This window comes from Hypomesus transpacificus, chromosome 19, assembly GCF_021917145.1.
Source record: "Hypomesus transpacificus isolate Combined female chromosome 19, fHypTra1, whole genome shotgun sequence".
Lineage (NCBI taxonomy): Eukaryota > Metazoa > Chordata > Actinopteri > Osmeriformes > Osmeridae > Hypomesus > Hypomesus transpacificus.
Genome location: NC_061078.1, coordinates 5,754,235 through 5,768,401, shown reverse-complemented (window position 1 = coordinate 5,768,401; position 14,167 = coordinate 5,754,235). Strand labels below are relative to the sequence as shown.

Genomic DNA, 14,167 nt, shown 5'->3' with positions numbered 1-14,167 from the left:
TGTTGAGCTAACAGAACTGCCGAAGGCTACCATAGCATGTAGCTAGCTACATTAACTTTGGATGACTCAATCTTTTGTCAAGTTAATTTGTATGAATTGCATGTTAGTGCAATATTTACGCCTTTATTCTGTTTTTTTTACATAATCAGCAGTATGATCTCATGACAATATAGACTTGAAAAACAATATGTTATGGTTTGGGTTTGCCTATAGGCTACATATATTTTAATTATTTCGAGAATTGTTAATAAAGACTCATTTAAAAATTTAAAATTTGGAGTGTTAGGCCCATAGGCTATTACGTTTTGCATTTGTCTCCGCTCAAAGTGGTTCGTGCGCAACATTGGAGCTACTGACTGGTGGCTCCAAATCCACCCATAAAACACTTTAAACTGACGGCTTCAAAGACCTAAAGGGCAATGTATTTCATAGGGTCATAACACAATGTTAAAATCTTAATTGAGTCTTTATTAACAATTCTCGAAATATTTAAAATATATGTAGCCTATATCTAGGCAAACCCTATAACATATTGTTTTTCAAGTCTGTATTGTCATGAGATTATATTGTTGATTGGCCTACTTTTGTATGTTAAAAATAAAATAAAGGCGTAAATATATAGCCTTCACTTAAATGCAATTAATACAAAATAACGTGACAAAACTTATTGAGTCATCCACGGTTGCTGTAGCTACATTCATGGTAGCCTTTGACGGCTTTGGTTTGGCTCAACACATCGTATTGTGTTTTGCATTGGTCTCCGCTCCAAGCGAGTGTTTGTTGTTTTGCGTTTGTCTCCGTGCGCAAAGTTCGTGCGCAAGATTGGAGCTACTGACTGGTGGCTTCAAATCCACCCATAAAACACTTTAAACTGACGGTTTAAAAGACCTAAATGGCAATGTATTTCATAGGGTCATAACACAATGTTAACATTTTAAATGAGTCTTTATTAACAATTCTCGAAATAATTAAAATAAATGTAGCCTATAGGCAAACCCAAACCATAACATATTGTTTTTCAAGTCTATATTGTCATGAGATCATACTGCTGATTATGTAAAAAAAACAGAATAAAGGCGTAAATATTGCACTAACATGCAATTCATACAAATTAACTTGACAAAAGATTGAGTCATCCAAAGTTAATGTAGCTAGCTACATGCTATGGTAGCCTTCGGCAGTTCTGTTAGCTCAACAGCCTGCTAAACATTCAATCCATCGCCGTCCAAAATATATGCTCCCTCTATGGACGGCACTCTGAACAGCATCGCCGTCCATATGGACGGCTATGACGCCGTCCAAAATATCTGCTCCCTCTATGGACGGCACGAGGGACGTCCCTGCTAATCCATCGCCGTCCAAAATATCTGCTTCCTCTATGGACGGCACTCTGAACAGCATCGCCGTCCATATGGACGGCTATGACGCCGTCCAAAATATATGCTCCCTCTATGGACGGCACTCTGAACAGCATCGCCGTCCGTCCATCCATGCAAAGATCAGCAGCCATCGCCGTCAGTCCGCAAAAAAAGATTTAGCTGCCTCTCGAGAAACAACGGTTTGATTTAACAATAAATAATATAGTCTTGTAATTTGATATGATACTGTGCAGCATCTGTGTCCAGTCTTGTACGATACACACTGGACGGGCTGCATCACAAACTTGTCGGCTCAGCCAATGCAGACCGACAGGGGTCACTGGATGAATTCGAAGGAGTCACATGACTGGGAAATAATTCAGGGTTGAGGGTTCCCGTTTCCTGATACAGACTTGATCATCATGGTAAGTAAATCCGATATAAAACAGTTTCTAATCATTTATATATCAGATTTGTTCGTGTTTTATGCTTGTTTTGTATCAGGAACTGATTTAATGAATGTGGAATTCGGCAATCGTTAGCTGGCTTTAAAGCCATCAAGCTTTATGGAATGTTGGGTGGCGCTGTGCTAAATGGGCCTGGCTAGTCGCTAGCTAACGTTAGCAAGCCATGTCCTCACTTCTTAAGGAACGAGTGATTTTATTTGAGTTTAGGGTGTGCATAACCTTCTTAACGACATTTATTGTCGGAGACGTTGCAGTGTTTAAAAAAATCGCACTTTCACCTGCAAGTGCAGCCACTGCGAGCTGTCAAAATTGGCCTTGTGCTAGTTAGACGCTTGCTGAGTCGGCTAGTTAGCGATGTAGCTCCTGTGCTGTAGTGAGGGTGATGCAAATGATCATATCATCACAATACATATTTGTAGAATTGCCTGAAAAAATCATCAATTGCGTGAATGCAGCCAGTACTCTTTTTGATATTGAGCATATTAGGTTGCACATTTTGTTCTTGCATGTACAGGCTAGTTTAGCTAGCACTAGTTTGTCCGCTTTAGACTATTACCGGTAGCTAGCCTAATAAGTTAGCTAACTGTTTGCATACAATTATTGGCAGCTGTCAGATGACGTTCACTAGCTTTCCATCTTGTTGTAAACATTTCGCTAAATAGCATACCGGTTCGTCTGCCAATATATTTCATCCCTAGATTACGGTCTGGGCCCACGTAGCTAACGTTACACTCAAGTCACAAGAGTATGAGATGGCTGTGTTGGTGGAGTTGTCTGGGTACGGTGCTATGTGTCCTCTGAGCTCCTGTGGGCTGTGTTTCAGCCTACCATGCAGCAGTCGCCCCAGGATGAGCAGGAGAAGCTTCTGGATGAAGCTGTTCAGGCTGTCAAGGTGCAGTCATTTCAGATGAAGCGATGCCTGGTAAGATCACAAAGGAGAAGGAGATTCTTATGCAGCCACAGATTACTGTACTAAATTGCGTCTCATCTTGTACATAGCTACTAGCAATGCAGTAGCGTACCTTTTAAATTGAATGTAATTAAACCTTGCATTCATTTTATTATAATACTCGGTCCTCCTTCTGCAATCTACAGATGTAACATTATCCTCATCCAGATATATCACTCTGTTTTGTAATTGACTTCCCATGTACTTTGTACATCCCATGAAGAAGAAGAAATTCCATGAATTATGCCCTTTGCCCTCTGACTTGCTTGTGTAGGACAAGAACAAACTGATGGATGCCCTGAAACATGCCTCCAACATGCTAGGGGAACTCAGGACCTCCATGCTGTCTCCAAAAAGCTACTATGAACTCTGTATCCTTTAACGTGTACCCCCTTTTCCTCTGAGACCCTGCAATATTGCTGTAAAGAAGACCAAGAACACCTCGGTCCGTCGTGGTGAAGAAGGAGCTGAGTCGAAAGGCGAAGCTCTCTATTTACCAGTCGATCTACGTTCCTACCCTCACCTATGGTCACGAACTATGGGTAGTGACCGAAAGAACGAGATCGCGAATACAAGCGGCCGAAATGAGCTTTCTCCGTAGGGTGTCCGGGCTCTCCCTTAGAGATAGGGTGAGAAGCTCGGTCATCCGGGAGGGGCTCAGAGTAGAACCGCTGCTCCTCCGCGTCGAGAGGAGCCAGCTGAGGTGGCTCGGGCATCTGATTAGGATGCCTCCTGGACGCCTCCCTGGTGAGGTGTTCCGGGCACGTCCCACTGGGAAGAGGCCCCGGGGAAGACCCAGGACACGCTGGAGGGACTATGTCTCTCGGCTGGCCTGGGAACGCCTTGGGGTCCCCCAGGAAGAGCTGGCGGAAGTGGCCGGGGGGAGGGAAGTCTGGGCCTCCCTGCTTAGGTCGCTGCCCCCGCGACCCGATCCCCGGACAAGCGGCAGATGATGACGATGATGACGAGAAGACCAAGAAAACCTGGCATAATGCTGCCCCATGTAGGCTATGCTTTTCGATAGTATGCCGGCATTCTACAGTGACCCCCCCCCCCCCCCCCCCCCCCCCCCCCCCCCCCCCCCACACTCTGTGTCTGTTCCTTTTGCACAGAACTGTGAGGCGGCATAAACGCACAACATTCACGGCTTGAACAGCCAGCGTAAAAGGGGCTTGTGACTCCAGCCAGTGGAGCCTTTGTGGTCGAGATCTGGTCTAGACTTACATTAATGCTTAGATTATTTGCATTCTTCTCATTCTTTGGGGTGTGTGCTTTTTATATTCTCATTACAATATTAAGGACTGGGTGTTTGGGGGAGGGGAGGTAGAGCATTTTCTCTTATAAATTTGAAAACATTTTTTATAGACATGTGTAATCTTAACTTCAGTCTTCTGCTTTGCTTTCCTTTGAATGCAATGGAAACACACAGGAAAACTAGTAGTGTTCTAACTCAGGGCCCGGTTTGAATTCGGTCTCATGCTTTTGCAATTTGCAAGTTTACTGTTGAGTCCATATGAACATCAGAATATACAGTTTGAGTCCCTCCCTAACTCTGGGTGCAGACATGGCCATCTCTGACGAGCTCCACTACCTGGAGGTGTACCTGACGGATGAATTTGCCAAGGGCAGAAAGGTGGCTGACCTGTACGAGTTGGTCCAGTATGCAGGCAACATCATCCCCAGACTGTGAGCTTCTTTACTCACTCCAAGCCTCTTAGTCACACCTGAGTCACGTATCTACGGCAGATGTTGAGTTTCCAGAGCTGTGCTTTAACCAGTGTGTCAAGTTAACTTGAACCAACTTATGTCAAATGTATTTCAGAAACCAATAAGTAGCTTTGACTTCACAACCCAAATCGACATGCCACTGGAAATAAATACATCCACATCTCCTCCTATTCCTCCTGCTCCTTCTAGGTACCTGCTGATAACCGTGGGGGTGGTGTACGTGCGCTCCTTCCCTCAGTCCCGTAAGGACATCCTGAAGGACCTGGTGGAGATGTGTCGCGGGGTCCAGCACCCTCTGCGCGGCTTGTTCCTCCGAAACTACCTGCTGCAGTGCACCCGCAACATCCTGCCTGACGACGGGGAGCAGACAGAGTATGTACCGCAAACGGCTGTCCCTCCACAGCCAGTCTGAGTGCTTCAGCCTGCGGAGCTGAAGATTAGCCATTGCCTGAAGGGTCCTGAATCCGACCTACCCCTCCGACTGTTTAAATAGCATACTTGTTCTCTGTATTCCGTTCTCTGTATTCCTTTCTCTGGATTGGATTTTTCAGAACTTCACAAGTATACTACAGCAAACGGCAAGGGGTTGACCTGGCGTTTGGTCTGCATGATTGTTTGGCCCTAGATGAACAGTCCTTTTCTTAGATGAACATTCAGAAAGGACATTAGTTCAAAGATTACCCTGGGAAAAGAGGGATGCTTTTATGGAGTTATGAAAACAATGTAACCCCCATGACTTGCTCTTCCTACCTCTCCAGGGGAGGTGAGGAGATGACAGGAGACATTAACGACTCCATCGACTTTGTCCTGCTCAACTTTGCTGAGATGAACAAGCTGTGGGTGCGCATGCAGCACCAGGGCCACAGCCGCGACCGGGAGAAGAGGGAGAAGGAGAGGCAGGAGCTCCGCATCTTGGTGGGCACCAACCTCGTTCGTCTCAGCCAGCTGGAGGGGGTCAACGTGGAGAAGTACAAACAGGTAGGTAGCCAGACGGTGTGTGGGCGTGTGTGTCTTTGTTGAAAGGGAGAAATGTGGGTGTTTCTGTGAGGCTCAAATTCTATTTGATCGGATGCGTGCCGCTTAAACCACTTATTAGATATTAACTTGCAAATGAAGTGCTACTTGAGCCAAGCTCAGTGTGTAACAGTAAAGGAGAGCAGGGTAAGACCAAGGGCAGAACATGCAGGATGCCATGCAGATAGCACCTGGTCAGAAGACTGAGGCCTAATTATTGAGTGGGTTTTAATGGAGGGCAATATTGTCTCAGTAGGGCTCTGTAGTGTGGGCTCAGAATAACCTATAAGGAACAATCCTATTCATACTTTTATACAGAGTGAATAATCCGAATATGTAAATCAATTACCATCTGCCTCATGTATGCCCGATGAACCTATTGGAATTGCAAATGAAAAGAAAAACACATTTCCATAGAGAATTTTGGCATCTTGAAGGGCTCACTCCAGCATTTATGTGTTTTATATGAGAGATTTATTCCCATTTACAATATACAGATTGCACACAAGGAGGCACATCTTTAGTTGTGATTTATCTTTTGTGTTTATGTTAACATGACATTTGAATTGAGTTATGATTCCATTCATGCACATCTAGATTCGTTCCCCCCTTTCTGTGTTCTGCCGTCAGTGTTTACCTGTGCTCTGATTGGATTAACACCAGTCTGCTGAACCAACAAGCCCTGTTTTGTTTGTGTTGAATACGTGTTTGTTTGTGATTATCTAGATTGTGCTGTCAGGTGTGCTGGAGCAGGTTGTGAACTGCAGGGATCCCCTGGCCCAGGAATACCTGATGGAGTGCATTATCCAGGTACAGTCAACCAGTCTCATTCTAGACAGTATTGGAAGCCAGCACCGTTGCACAGTTCCTGGCACGTGCTCGCCACCTGACGTGTGAATCAGTGTGAAACTCATTCCAACTCAATAGTATCTAGCAGATTATATCTCCAGGGTGCTTTTTTTCTGGGCCTCGAGCCACGATCTCTGAGAAATGGTGCTAGTGGAAGCCCTTTTCTCGTTTCACACCCCTGAAACGGAACGCACACCTGGAAATGGGCAAAGTCAAAGCAGGTTACCCAAGTACCGTGCGGCACAGGGAGTACCACGCCGCTAACTCCGCGCTCCCCCTGTGCTCTAGGTCTTCCCCGATGAGTTCCACCTGCAGACGCTCAATCCCTTCCTGCGCTCCTGCGCTGAGCTGCACCAGCACGTCAACGTCAAGAACATCATTATCGCTCTCATTGACAGGTACAGGACCGCAGCACACTGACAGTTCCCCTGGCAAAGAATTCAGCCTGGAGGAGCCATGAGAAGCCCTTTTCTGCATGCTTACCTGTTTGAGTTAACTGGAGCGCTAGGCTTGGTCTATTTCGTGGACATTGTGCACCGTGTACTGGTCTTTGTACAAATAGGGGTGAAAAAAAATAATAGGACTACATTTATGCATTATGCAGGACTACACTATAAATCTTACACTCTGTTTAAAGTTCAAACAGAAACTCCACACTTGAAATCTATTTATCTCTGTGTATTGACGTCCTCCGGTTTCTGATGTTGTGGTTATTTGTTTGATCCGGTCCAGACTGGCGCTGTTTGCTCACAGAGAAGACGGACCGGGAATCCCTGCTGAGATCAAGCTGTTTGACATTTTCTCCCAACAAGTGGCCACAGTCATACAGGTATGAGCTGCTTAGCACAGTGACTTATCCTCCCCCTCCCTTCAGGTCTAAGTGCTTGTGCATCCAACTGAAAGGTCTGCCGCTTTCCTTTTAAAAAGAGCCGTGTTGACCTCAGTGGTGTTCGTCTGCTTGTGTGGCCCTCTGCACTCTCAGTCTCGCCAGGACATGCCGTCGGAGGATGTGGTGTCCCTCCAGGTGTCTCTCATCAACCTGGCCATGAAGTGCTACCCTGACAGGGTGGATTATGTCGACAAGGTGCTGGAGAGCACCGTGGACATCTTCAATAAGCTCAACCTGGAACAGTGAGTACCAGAGCGCCGTCACTCAGCAGGTGCTGTCGGACCCGCCGTGCATCCAATTGGGATTTGATGCAGTGTTGATGGGAGCTTCTCAGCACACCAAATGTGCACTAGCTTGATTTCACTCACGCACGTACCCGGGAACAGAGAGTACTGACCTGTCACAGGGTGTCTTCTGTCACTGATCACAAGTTTTGGTAGACTACGTAGGATGGTTCCCTGTTCATGCAGGACATTGTCAGAAAGTGAACTCCAAAACGAACAGTTTGTGTGACCAGGAAAGAGCAATGCTTTCTCGTCGTTAGATGAAGAAGTAGAAAAGCCACCACTTTGCACCAGAGTGCATTGCTCTGTTCCAACAAATGGGAGCACGAGGAAGGGTAAGCTATTAGTTTGTCTGAATTGGAGTACTGTAGTTTTCCAGACACACCGAGACATAAAAGCACAAAAGAGAAAGGGAAAGAAAGGTTATCCTAATTATCTGGATTGAGCTGCCCTTTTCAGCCTTCTCAACTCTATATTGGACTGTTCCTACAAGTAGACCCATCAGTGAAAAGCCTTCATTATCTTTTGAAGCAGCTATTATAGAACTTAATACATCTTGTTTTGATCTCATAGGTCACATAATAATAGAAATTCACTAATTCCCTTTATTCTTTTCTGTTTCTTCTTCATCTTCACACTCAACAAATGAACCAATCCATGTGGGGCCACATCTGACAAGCAGATGTTACACATTAATGAGATTTCAGAATTGTTGAATGATATAATGTTGTTGAATGCTGTTTCACTGCAGTGGAAGACTGTATCCATACTGTATGTACGATTGCTCTGCACTGCAGACATGTACTTCACTTTGACACAGAGAGAAATGGCTCCGTGGCCCATTTAGCATTCTGTCAATACTGTTTATACCATCTGTTGTATAATGTCATATACAATATCAAATATATAATTCAGTATGGAACATATGTTTTCAAAATCGCACTTAGTCCCAGTGTTCAGCCATGACCCGAGGTACAAGGTACTTGAGGTAACTCAAGCCTGTTCCCTGACATAAATCAACCCAGCCTGGCTTAGCCTGAACTGATCTGGCCCCACGCTGTCCATAGCATCGCCACCAGCAGTGCGGTGTCCAAGGAGCTGACGCGTCTTCTGAAGATCCCGGTGGACACCTACAACAACATCCTGACGGTGCTGCAGCTCAAGCACTTCCCCCCGCTGTTTGAGTACTTCGACTACGAGTCGCGCAAGAGCATGAGCTGCTACGTGCTGAGCAACACCCTGGACTACAGCACCGTCATCATCTCCCAGGAACAGGTCAGGACTAACGGACGTGCGTTCACCTGTACACGCGTGTTTTATGTCGAGCACAGGGTTAATGCGCTACTGAGCCAACTCTCAATTGATCTTCTGTGCTACGCTTAGCCACATCTGGCTTGGCTTTGCCAGCGACATGACTTGGCTTGTATACATTTCCTCTTTTAAGGGATGTCGGTGAATTCAGGTTTAAAACCTTCACCGAAGGTCCAGCATGACTCACATCCTTTATGTCCTTCAAGCGATGGCAGGTAACAAAAAAAGGAGATTGATTTTCAAGTAATAACAGGAGAGCACTGCCCTTTGAAAACGACCTTCAACCAAATGAGAGCCACCCACTCACTGTTTGTTTCCAAGACGACTCTCGTGGTGCAATTGTGCAGGTCAAACAATTCCTGATTATTCCTGATTATGACCGTTGGTCAGGACCTCTGGAGGTTAACAAAGTCACCAATTGATTCGTAATCAAGCTCTCTTTAGGGGTTAACGAAGTCACCAATTGATTTGTAATCAAGCTCTCTTTAGGGACCAGGCTAGGGGTTGATATAGGAATCCAAGCACAGACCAGTATAGCTTCACTGACACTGTTCACTTCCCTCTTTCCATCTCTCCCTTTCCCCATCACTTCTTCCAGGTTGATGCTATCCTCAGCTTGGTGTCAACGCTGATCCAGGACCAGCCAGACCAGCCGGCTGAGGACCCCGACCCTGAGGACTTTGCAGAGGAGCAAAGCCTTGTGGGTCGTTTCATCCACCTCCTCCACTCCGATGACCCCGACCAACAGTACCTGGTACACAGTGGCCCAGAACATTCCACAATACAGTGGCCTTCATACCCAGTCAAACACCTCAGCCCTGAAGATAGTACAAAACAATAGTCCTGCTCATAGTGTGAAGTAATGTGTGTGTATGTGTGTGTGTACACACCGTTTGCGCGTCTTTTTCTTTCAGATTCTGAACACAGCCAGGAAGCACTTTGGCGCAGGAGGCAACCAGAGGATTCGCTACACTCTCCCTCCTCTGGTCTTTGCTGCCTACCAGCTGGCCTTCCGCTACAAAGACAACTCCTCCTCTGTACGCCTCCGCCACTCTCCCACTCTCCCACTCTCCTCTGTTTTCATACCATTTACATTTTAGTCATTTTAGCAGGTGCTTTTATCCAAAGTAACGGGCAAATTATACAGAAGGTTGGGGTTAAAGAACAGCAGGAAACCAACAGTTCCAGTGGCTAGCCCCAAGGAACTGTGTGCCTCACCATCCCAGATGGCTGTTGACCATGCATTATGTTCCACTGGAACGGAGATGCTGACCTTGTTCTGTGTGTTGGCCGCCCCCCTCCCTCAGGACGACAAGTGGGAGAAGAAATGTCAGAAGATCTTCTCGTTTGCCCACCACACCATCAGCGCCCTGATCAAGGCGGAGCTGGCGGAGCTGCCCCTCAGGCTGTTCCTGCAGGGGGCGCTGGCGGCCGGCGAGGTCGGCTTTGAGAACCACGAGACAGTGGCGTACGAGTTCATGTCCCAGGTAGGTGACCAGGGGGTGACACAGGAGACGGTATAGCTGCTGAATGGCTTTCTCAACGTTTTAGGTGAGGGATCGCACAAGCATCAGCAATACAGAAAGGACAAAGGAACTCCTAGCTCCTCTCGATGAACTTATGAATAGATGGATGGATGGATAGTTAGATCCTGGTAAGACGGCTAGTTCAGTCCTGAAGTCTCTCTCTCTCTCTGTCCTCCAGGCGTTCTCTCTGTACGAGGATGAGATCAGCGACTCCAAGGCCCAGCTGGCAGCCATCACCCTCATCATCGGCACGTTTGAGCGGACGCGCTGCTTCAGCGAGGAGAACCACGAGCCGCTCCGCACGCAGTGTGCCCTCGCCGCCTCCAAGCTGCTCAAGAAGCCCGACCAGTGTCGCGCCGTCAGCATCTGCGCTCACCTCTTCTGGTCCGGACGCAACACGGACAAGAGCGGCGACGAGGTGCGCGTTGGGTGTGGAGGAAGTGTGTGTGTGTGTATAACAGTGCTGTGTTCATTCAAGGACCACTGAAGGACTGTACTCAGTCGAACAAAATCCTAACGACTGTTATGGATTAATAATGACATTCCATCAAACTATTTTGCACTCCGTGCGCGCAAATGATGAAATCACTCGTCGTTGCGACGGGGGCCTGCTGTTTCTCAAGTCTCTGAGGCAGAATGTGTTTGTTTTTCACAGTGCCTGGTGGGACTCCTAGCTAGCTTGATTGGCAGAGCCCTCCCTTCCGCCTGCTGTAGTGAAGGGAGATGATTGTGACGGTGCACACTGTATAACGAGGGATCAGCAGGAGCGGAGCTGAGAACCATCTCACAGCAGATGTTAGCACACTAACTCCTTTCCGTTTTTTTGGGGTTGCCACCCTCCGTCTTGTTGATTGACAGCTCCTGTGATTAAAGATGGCCTGAATAAAATATCAAGCTAATTAATCCGTTCAAATGGGTCGACATGCTGTGTGTGTGTGCGTGTGTGCTTGCGTGTGCTCGACGTCGACCGAAGGCCGTGTGTGGGCTGGAGTCCTGAACTAGGCAGTGTCATATCTCTCTCATCAGACAGTCATGATGAGTGTTTTGTGTGTCCTTGTGCCTCCCCAGATCAGGGATGGGAAGAGGGTTATGGAGTGTCTGAAGAAGGCCTTGAAGATCGCCAACCAGTGCATGGACCCTTCGTTGCAGGTGCAGCTGTTCATCGAGATCCTCAACAGATACGTCTGCTTCTACGAGCGAGAGAATGACGCGGTAGGAAAACTCGACTGTCTGTCTTTGTCCGTGGTTTCACTCATCGCTCATGCTGTTTCAGCTAGACCCAGGTGCTGCAGACTCGATTGCCAGTAAAAAACAAACAAAACAAAAAAACAACAAGGTGCCATCTCCTAAATTGCTACCAGCTCCTTCGTGTGTCCATGAGGGGGAAACTTTCCTGGAAAAGGGGAGGCTTTCTATTTTGGAGTTATTTACTGCTCAGCAGGAAGAGTGGGATGTGAGAGAGGAGAATGACCTGAGAGGGCAGTGAGACCAGCAGGAGGCTGCAGTCCCCTCCTGTAACTTCATGCACCACCCCCCGCTCGGGAAAATACACATTTCATTATTTTTCTCCTTTCTCTCTTCCACGCTTTCCTTCTACTTTACCGATCAATCTTTTACTCCTCTCTCTCTCTCTCCTTCTTTTGCCGTCTCCCTCTCCGTCTGTCCTCGGCGCAGGTCACGGTGCAGGTTCTGAACCAGCTGATCCAGAAGATCCGGGAGGACCTCCCCAACCTGGAGGCCAGCGAGGAGACGGAGCAGATTAACAAACACTTCCACAACACACTGGAGCACCTGCGCCTGCAGAGAGAGTCCCCCGAATCTGAGGGCCCGGCGTACGAGGGCCTGGTTCTGTAGGGGCCTCACACCCAGAGATAGATACCTTTATAGAAATATATATATATATACACACACACACACACACACACCAGGGTATTCCATCCAGTGGGAAAGATGTCGACCCCCACGACACCTACCGTTCATCTGCGCTCCTTTTGTGTGTGTGTGTGTGTGTGTGTGTCTCATCCTGTCCATCTCTCTTTATTCACCTTCGCTGTACTCCCGTCTACACAAAGAGATTTGAACTTGATTTAGTGTTACTACTGTGACAGAAGGTGTTGCTTAAGAGACGTGAATGCACAGTGTGCTAGTAGGCTGTACTTGCCTTGCACTTCCAGAGTGGTACTGTATCATTCCTGCGTCTTTGACCACGTTATTGTCAGACTCGTCATGCTTAGGAAGAGGGGTGTAGCCGGTCGAAGTTGTCTTTTTCATGCTCACCTCCTCGCCCATAACCTACCATCTGGTCTTGTCTCCCCTCATACACTTTCCTGATTATGGACCCTCCTCCCCAAAATTGCCCATAACCACTCCCTCCTCTTCACAGCGACTGCTATGAGATATGGCGGGTACTAATCAGTGCTTTGAGCCATCAGTGATCGTGAGTGACCGGAGAGGAGTATATGAGTGCATGCTTAGGGGACGAGTGGCACTCTTCGCCGTGTCGAGGAGATTAAGGTAGCCTGCTGTAGAGCTGTCTTGTTTTCACGCTCATACTATATGTCATATTCAGCTCTGTGTTGTATATGGATCCCACGATGCACCTGGTGCTGTGACCCCACCCTCACCCACATCCCATCCCCTCCTCTTCCAGGGCGGCCATTGTAGATTTCCCATTGCCTGCTCTCTTTCATTTCCTTTTCATTCCCCTCTTTCTTTTTCAGAATCTCATGTTTGCTTCTAAGCCATTTTCTTTTTTTGTTTTGTATTTTGTATTTTATTTGATTCTGGTTGTTGCCGTGTCCTGTGGCTGCTAGCCATGTGCTTCTAGACAGCCCTGCCTATGAATCTGCGAGTGCTAGGGGACTTGAAACGTGTGTGTGTGTGTGTGTGCGCGCGCAACGGTCTTTTGTCAGGGGAGCTCTGATGGATGTGACTGCTAGTTTCTCTTTTCTTTGGATGAACTGCTTTGATTGCCTAGAATTTTTGTCTGAGGAGGGTTCTGTTCATCTTCTTGTCTCTCTTCTGGATATTGAACCCTTATGTATTGTATGTATAACCTACTTGTAAATCAGAAAAAAACTAAAGCAGAATAAATATCATCGATTATCATCAATGTCATTTGCACAAATAAACTAATTCATATTAATCTTACCTTTTTTATTTTTACTTTTTCCCCCATCATCTTGTTAACCAGGTTTTGATTTAAACTGTTTTTTCCCCTCGACTCTCCAAATTTAATATCTGCCTGTCAGTTGTGAATAATCGAATTGCCTTGTATTAACAAGCTGAATACACAGAAGACTGTTGAGGGCTCCTTTAATTAACAAACCGCTTACTCCGTGGAGAAGCAGAAGTTGTAATTAAATAGGTTTTATTTACAGAAATTGCTGTGTCTGTCATAGTATATCATGGAGAGATTTTATAGTTGAGCGACCTTGACTGAAACATACTATTGCAAATCCCAAGAATACACTAGAAAGGTATTGTCTATCAAGGATGACTCACTCAGGCATTATCAACTGTTGCTGGGTACATAAACTAGACTACTGGACACAACAAAGGTGTAGAAATATGATATGAAACTATGACTACCATTTTGATAGGATGAACTATAGAGTTGCTGGGGGAACTTCAATTGTTTGGAATTAAATTTGTCAGTGTCTTCCGGTGATACTGACCATATGGTATTATTGTACCTTTGGAAACTCAAATTGGAATAGTCTAAACCTCTTCATTTGTTTTGAAGTAATAACAAAAGCACCTGATAAAATACATTGCACTTGTTTGTCTAAA

General features: G+C 46.5%; 1 protein-coding gene across 3 annotated transcripts; it reads left to right on the top strand.

The window, feature by feature from the left end:
• The first annotated feature begins 1,683 nt into the window (after window positions 1–1,683).
• On the top strand, window positions 1,684–13,525 carry vps35 (VPS35 retromer complex component). Of its 3 annotated transcripts, none has more exons than XM_047042102.1 (17): window positions 1,684–1,783; window positions 2,661–2,747; window positions 3,049–3,145; window positions 4,337–4,460; window positions 4,692–4,874; window positions 5,261–5,480; window positions 6,243–6,326; window positions 6,654–6,763; window positions 7,098–7,194; window positions 7,348–7,496; window positions 8,606–8,813; window positions 9,448–9,603; window positions 9,764–9,886; window positions 10,157–10,336; window positions 10,554–10,793; window positions 11,444–11,587; window positions 12,050–13,525. In XM_047042102.1, the coding sequence occupies exons 1-17, from the start codon at window positions 1,781–1,783 to the stop codon at window positions 12,227–12,229; spliced, it is 2,385 nt and encodes a 794-aa protein (XP_046898058.1). In that variant the 5' UTR covers window positions 1,684–1,780; the 3' UTR covers window positions 12,230–13,525. The 3 variants fall into 3 exon arrangements, with proteins under 3 accessions (XP_046898058.1, XP_046898057.1, XP_046898059.1); XM_047042101.1 differs by having other exon boundaries at window positions 1,685–1,783; window positions 2,649–2,747; XM_047042103.1 differs by having other exon boundaries at window positions 1,711–1,783; window positions 2,664–2,747.
• Window positions 13,526–14,167: the final 642 nt, after the last annotated feature.

Excerpts from the sequence above, each read along its gene's own strand:
- vps35 (XM_047042101.1), top strand. Across the intron at positions 4,461-4,691 it reads GGCAACATCATCCCCAGACT|GTACCTGCTGATAACCGTGG; the intron begins GTGAGCTTCTTT and ends TGCTCCTTCTAG. Across the intron at positions 8,814-9,447 it reads TCATCATCTCCCAGGAACAG|GTTGATGCTATCCTCAGCTT; the intron begins GTCAGGACTAAC and ends CACTTCTTCCAG.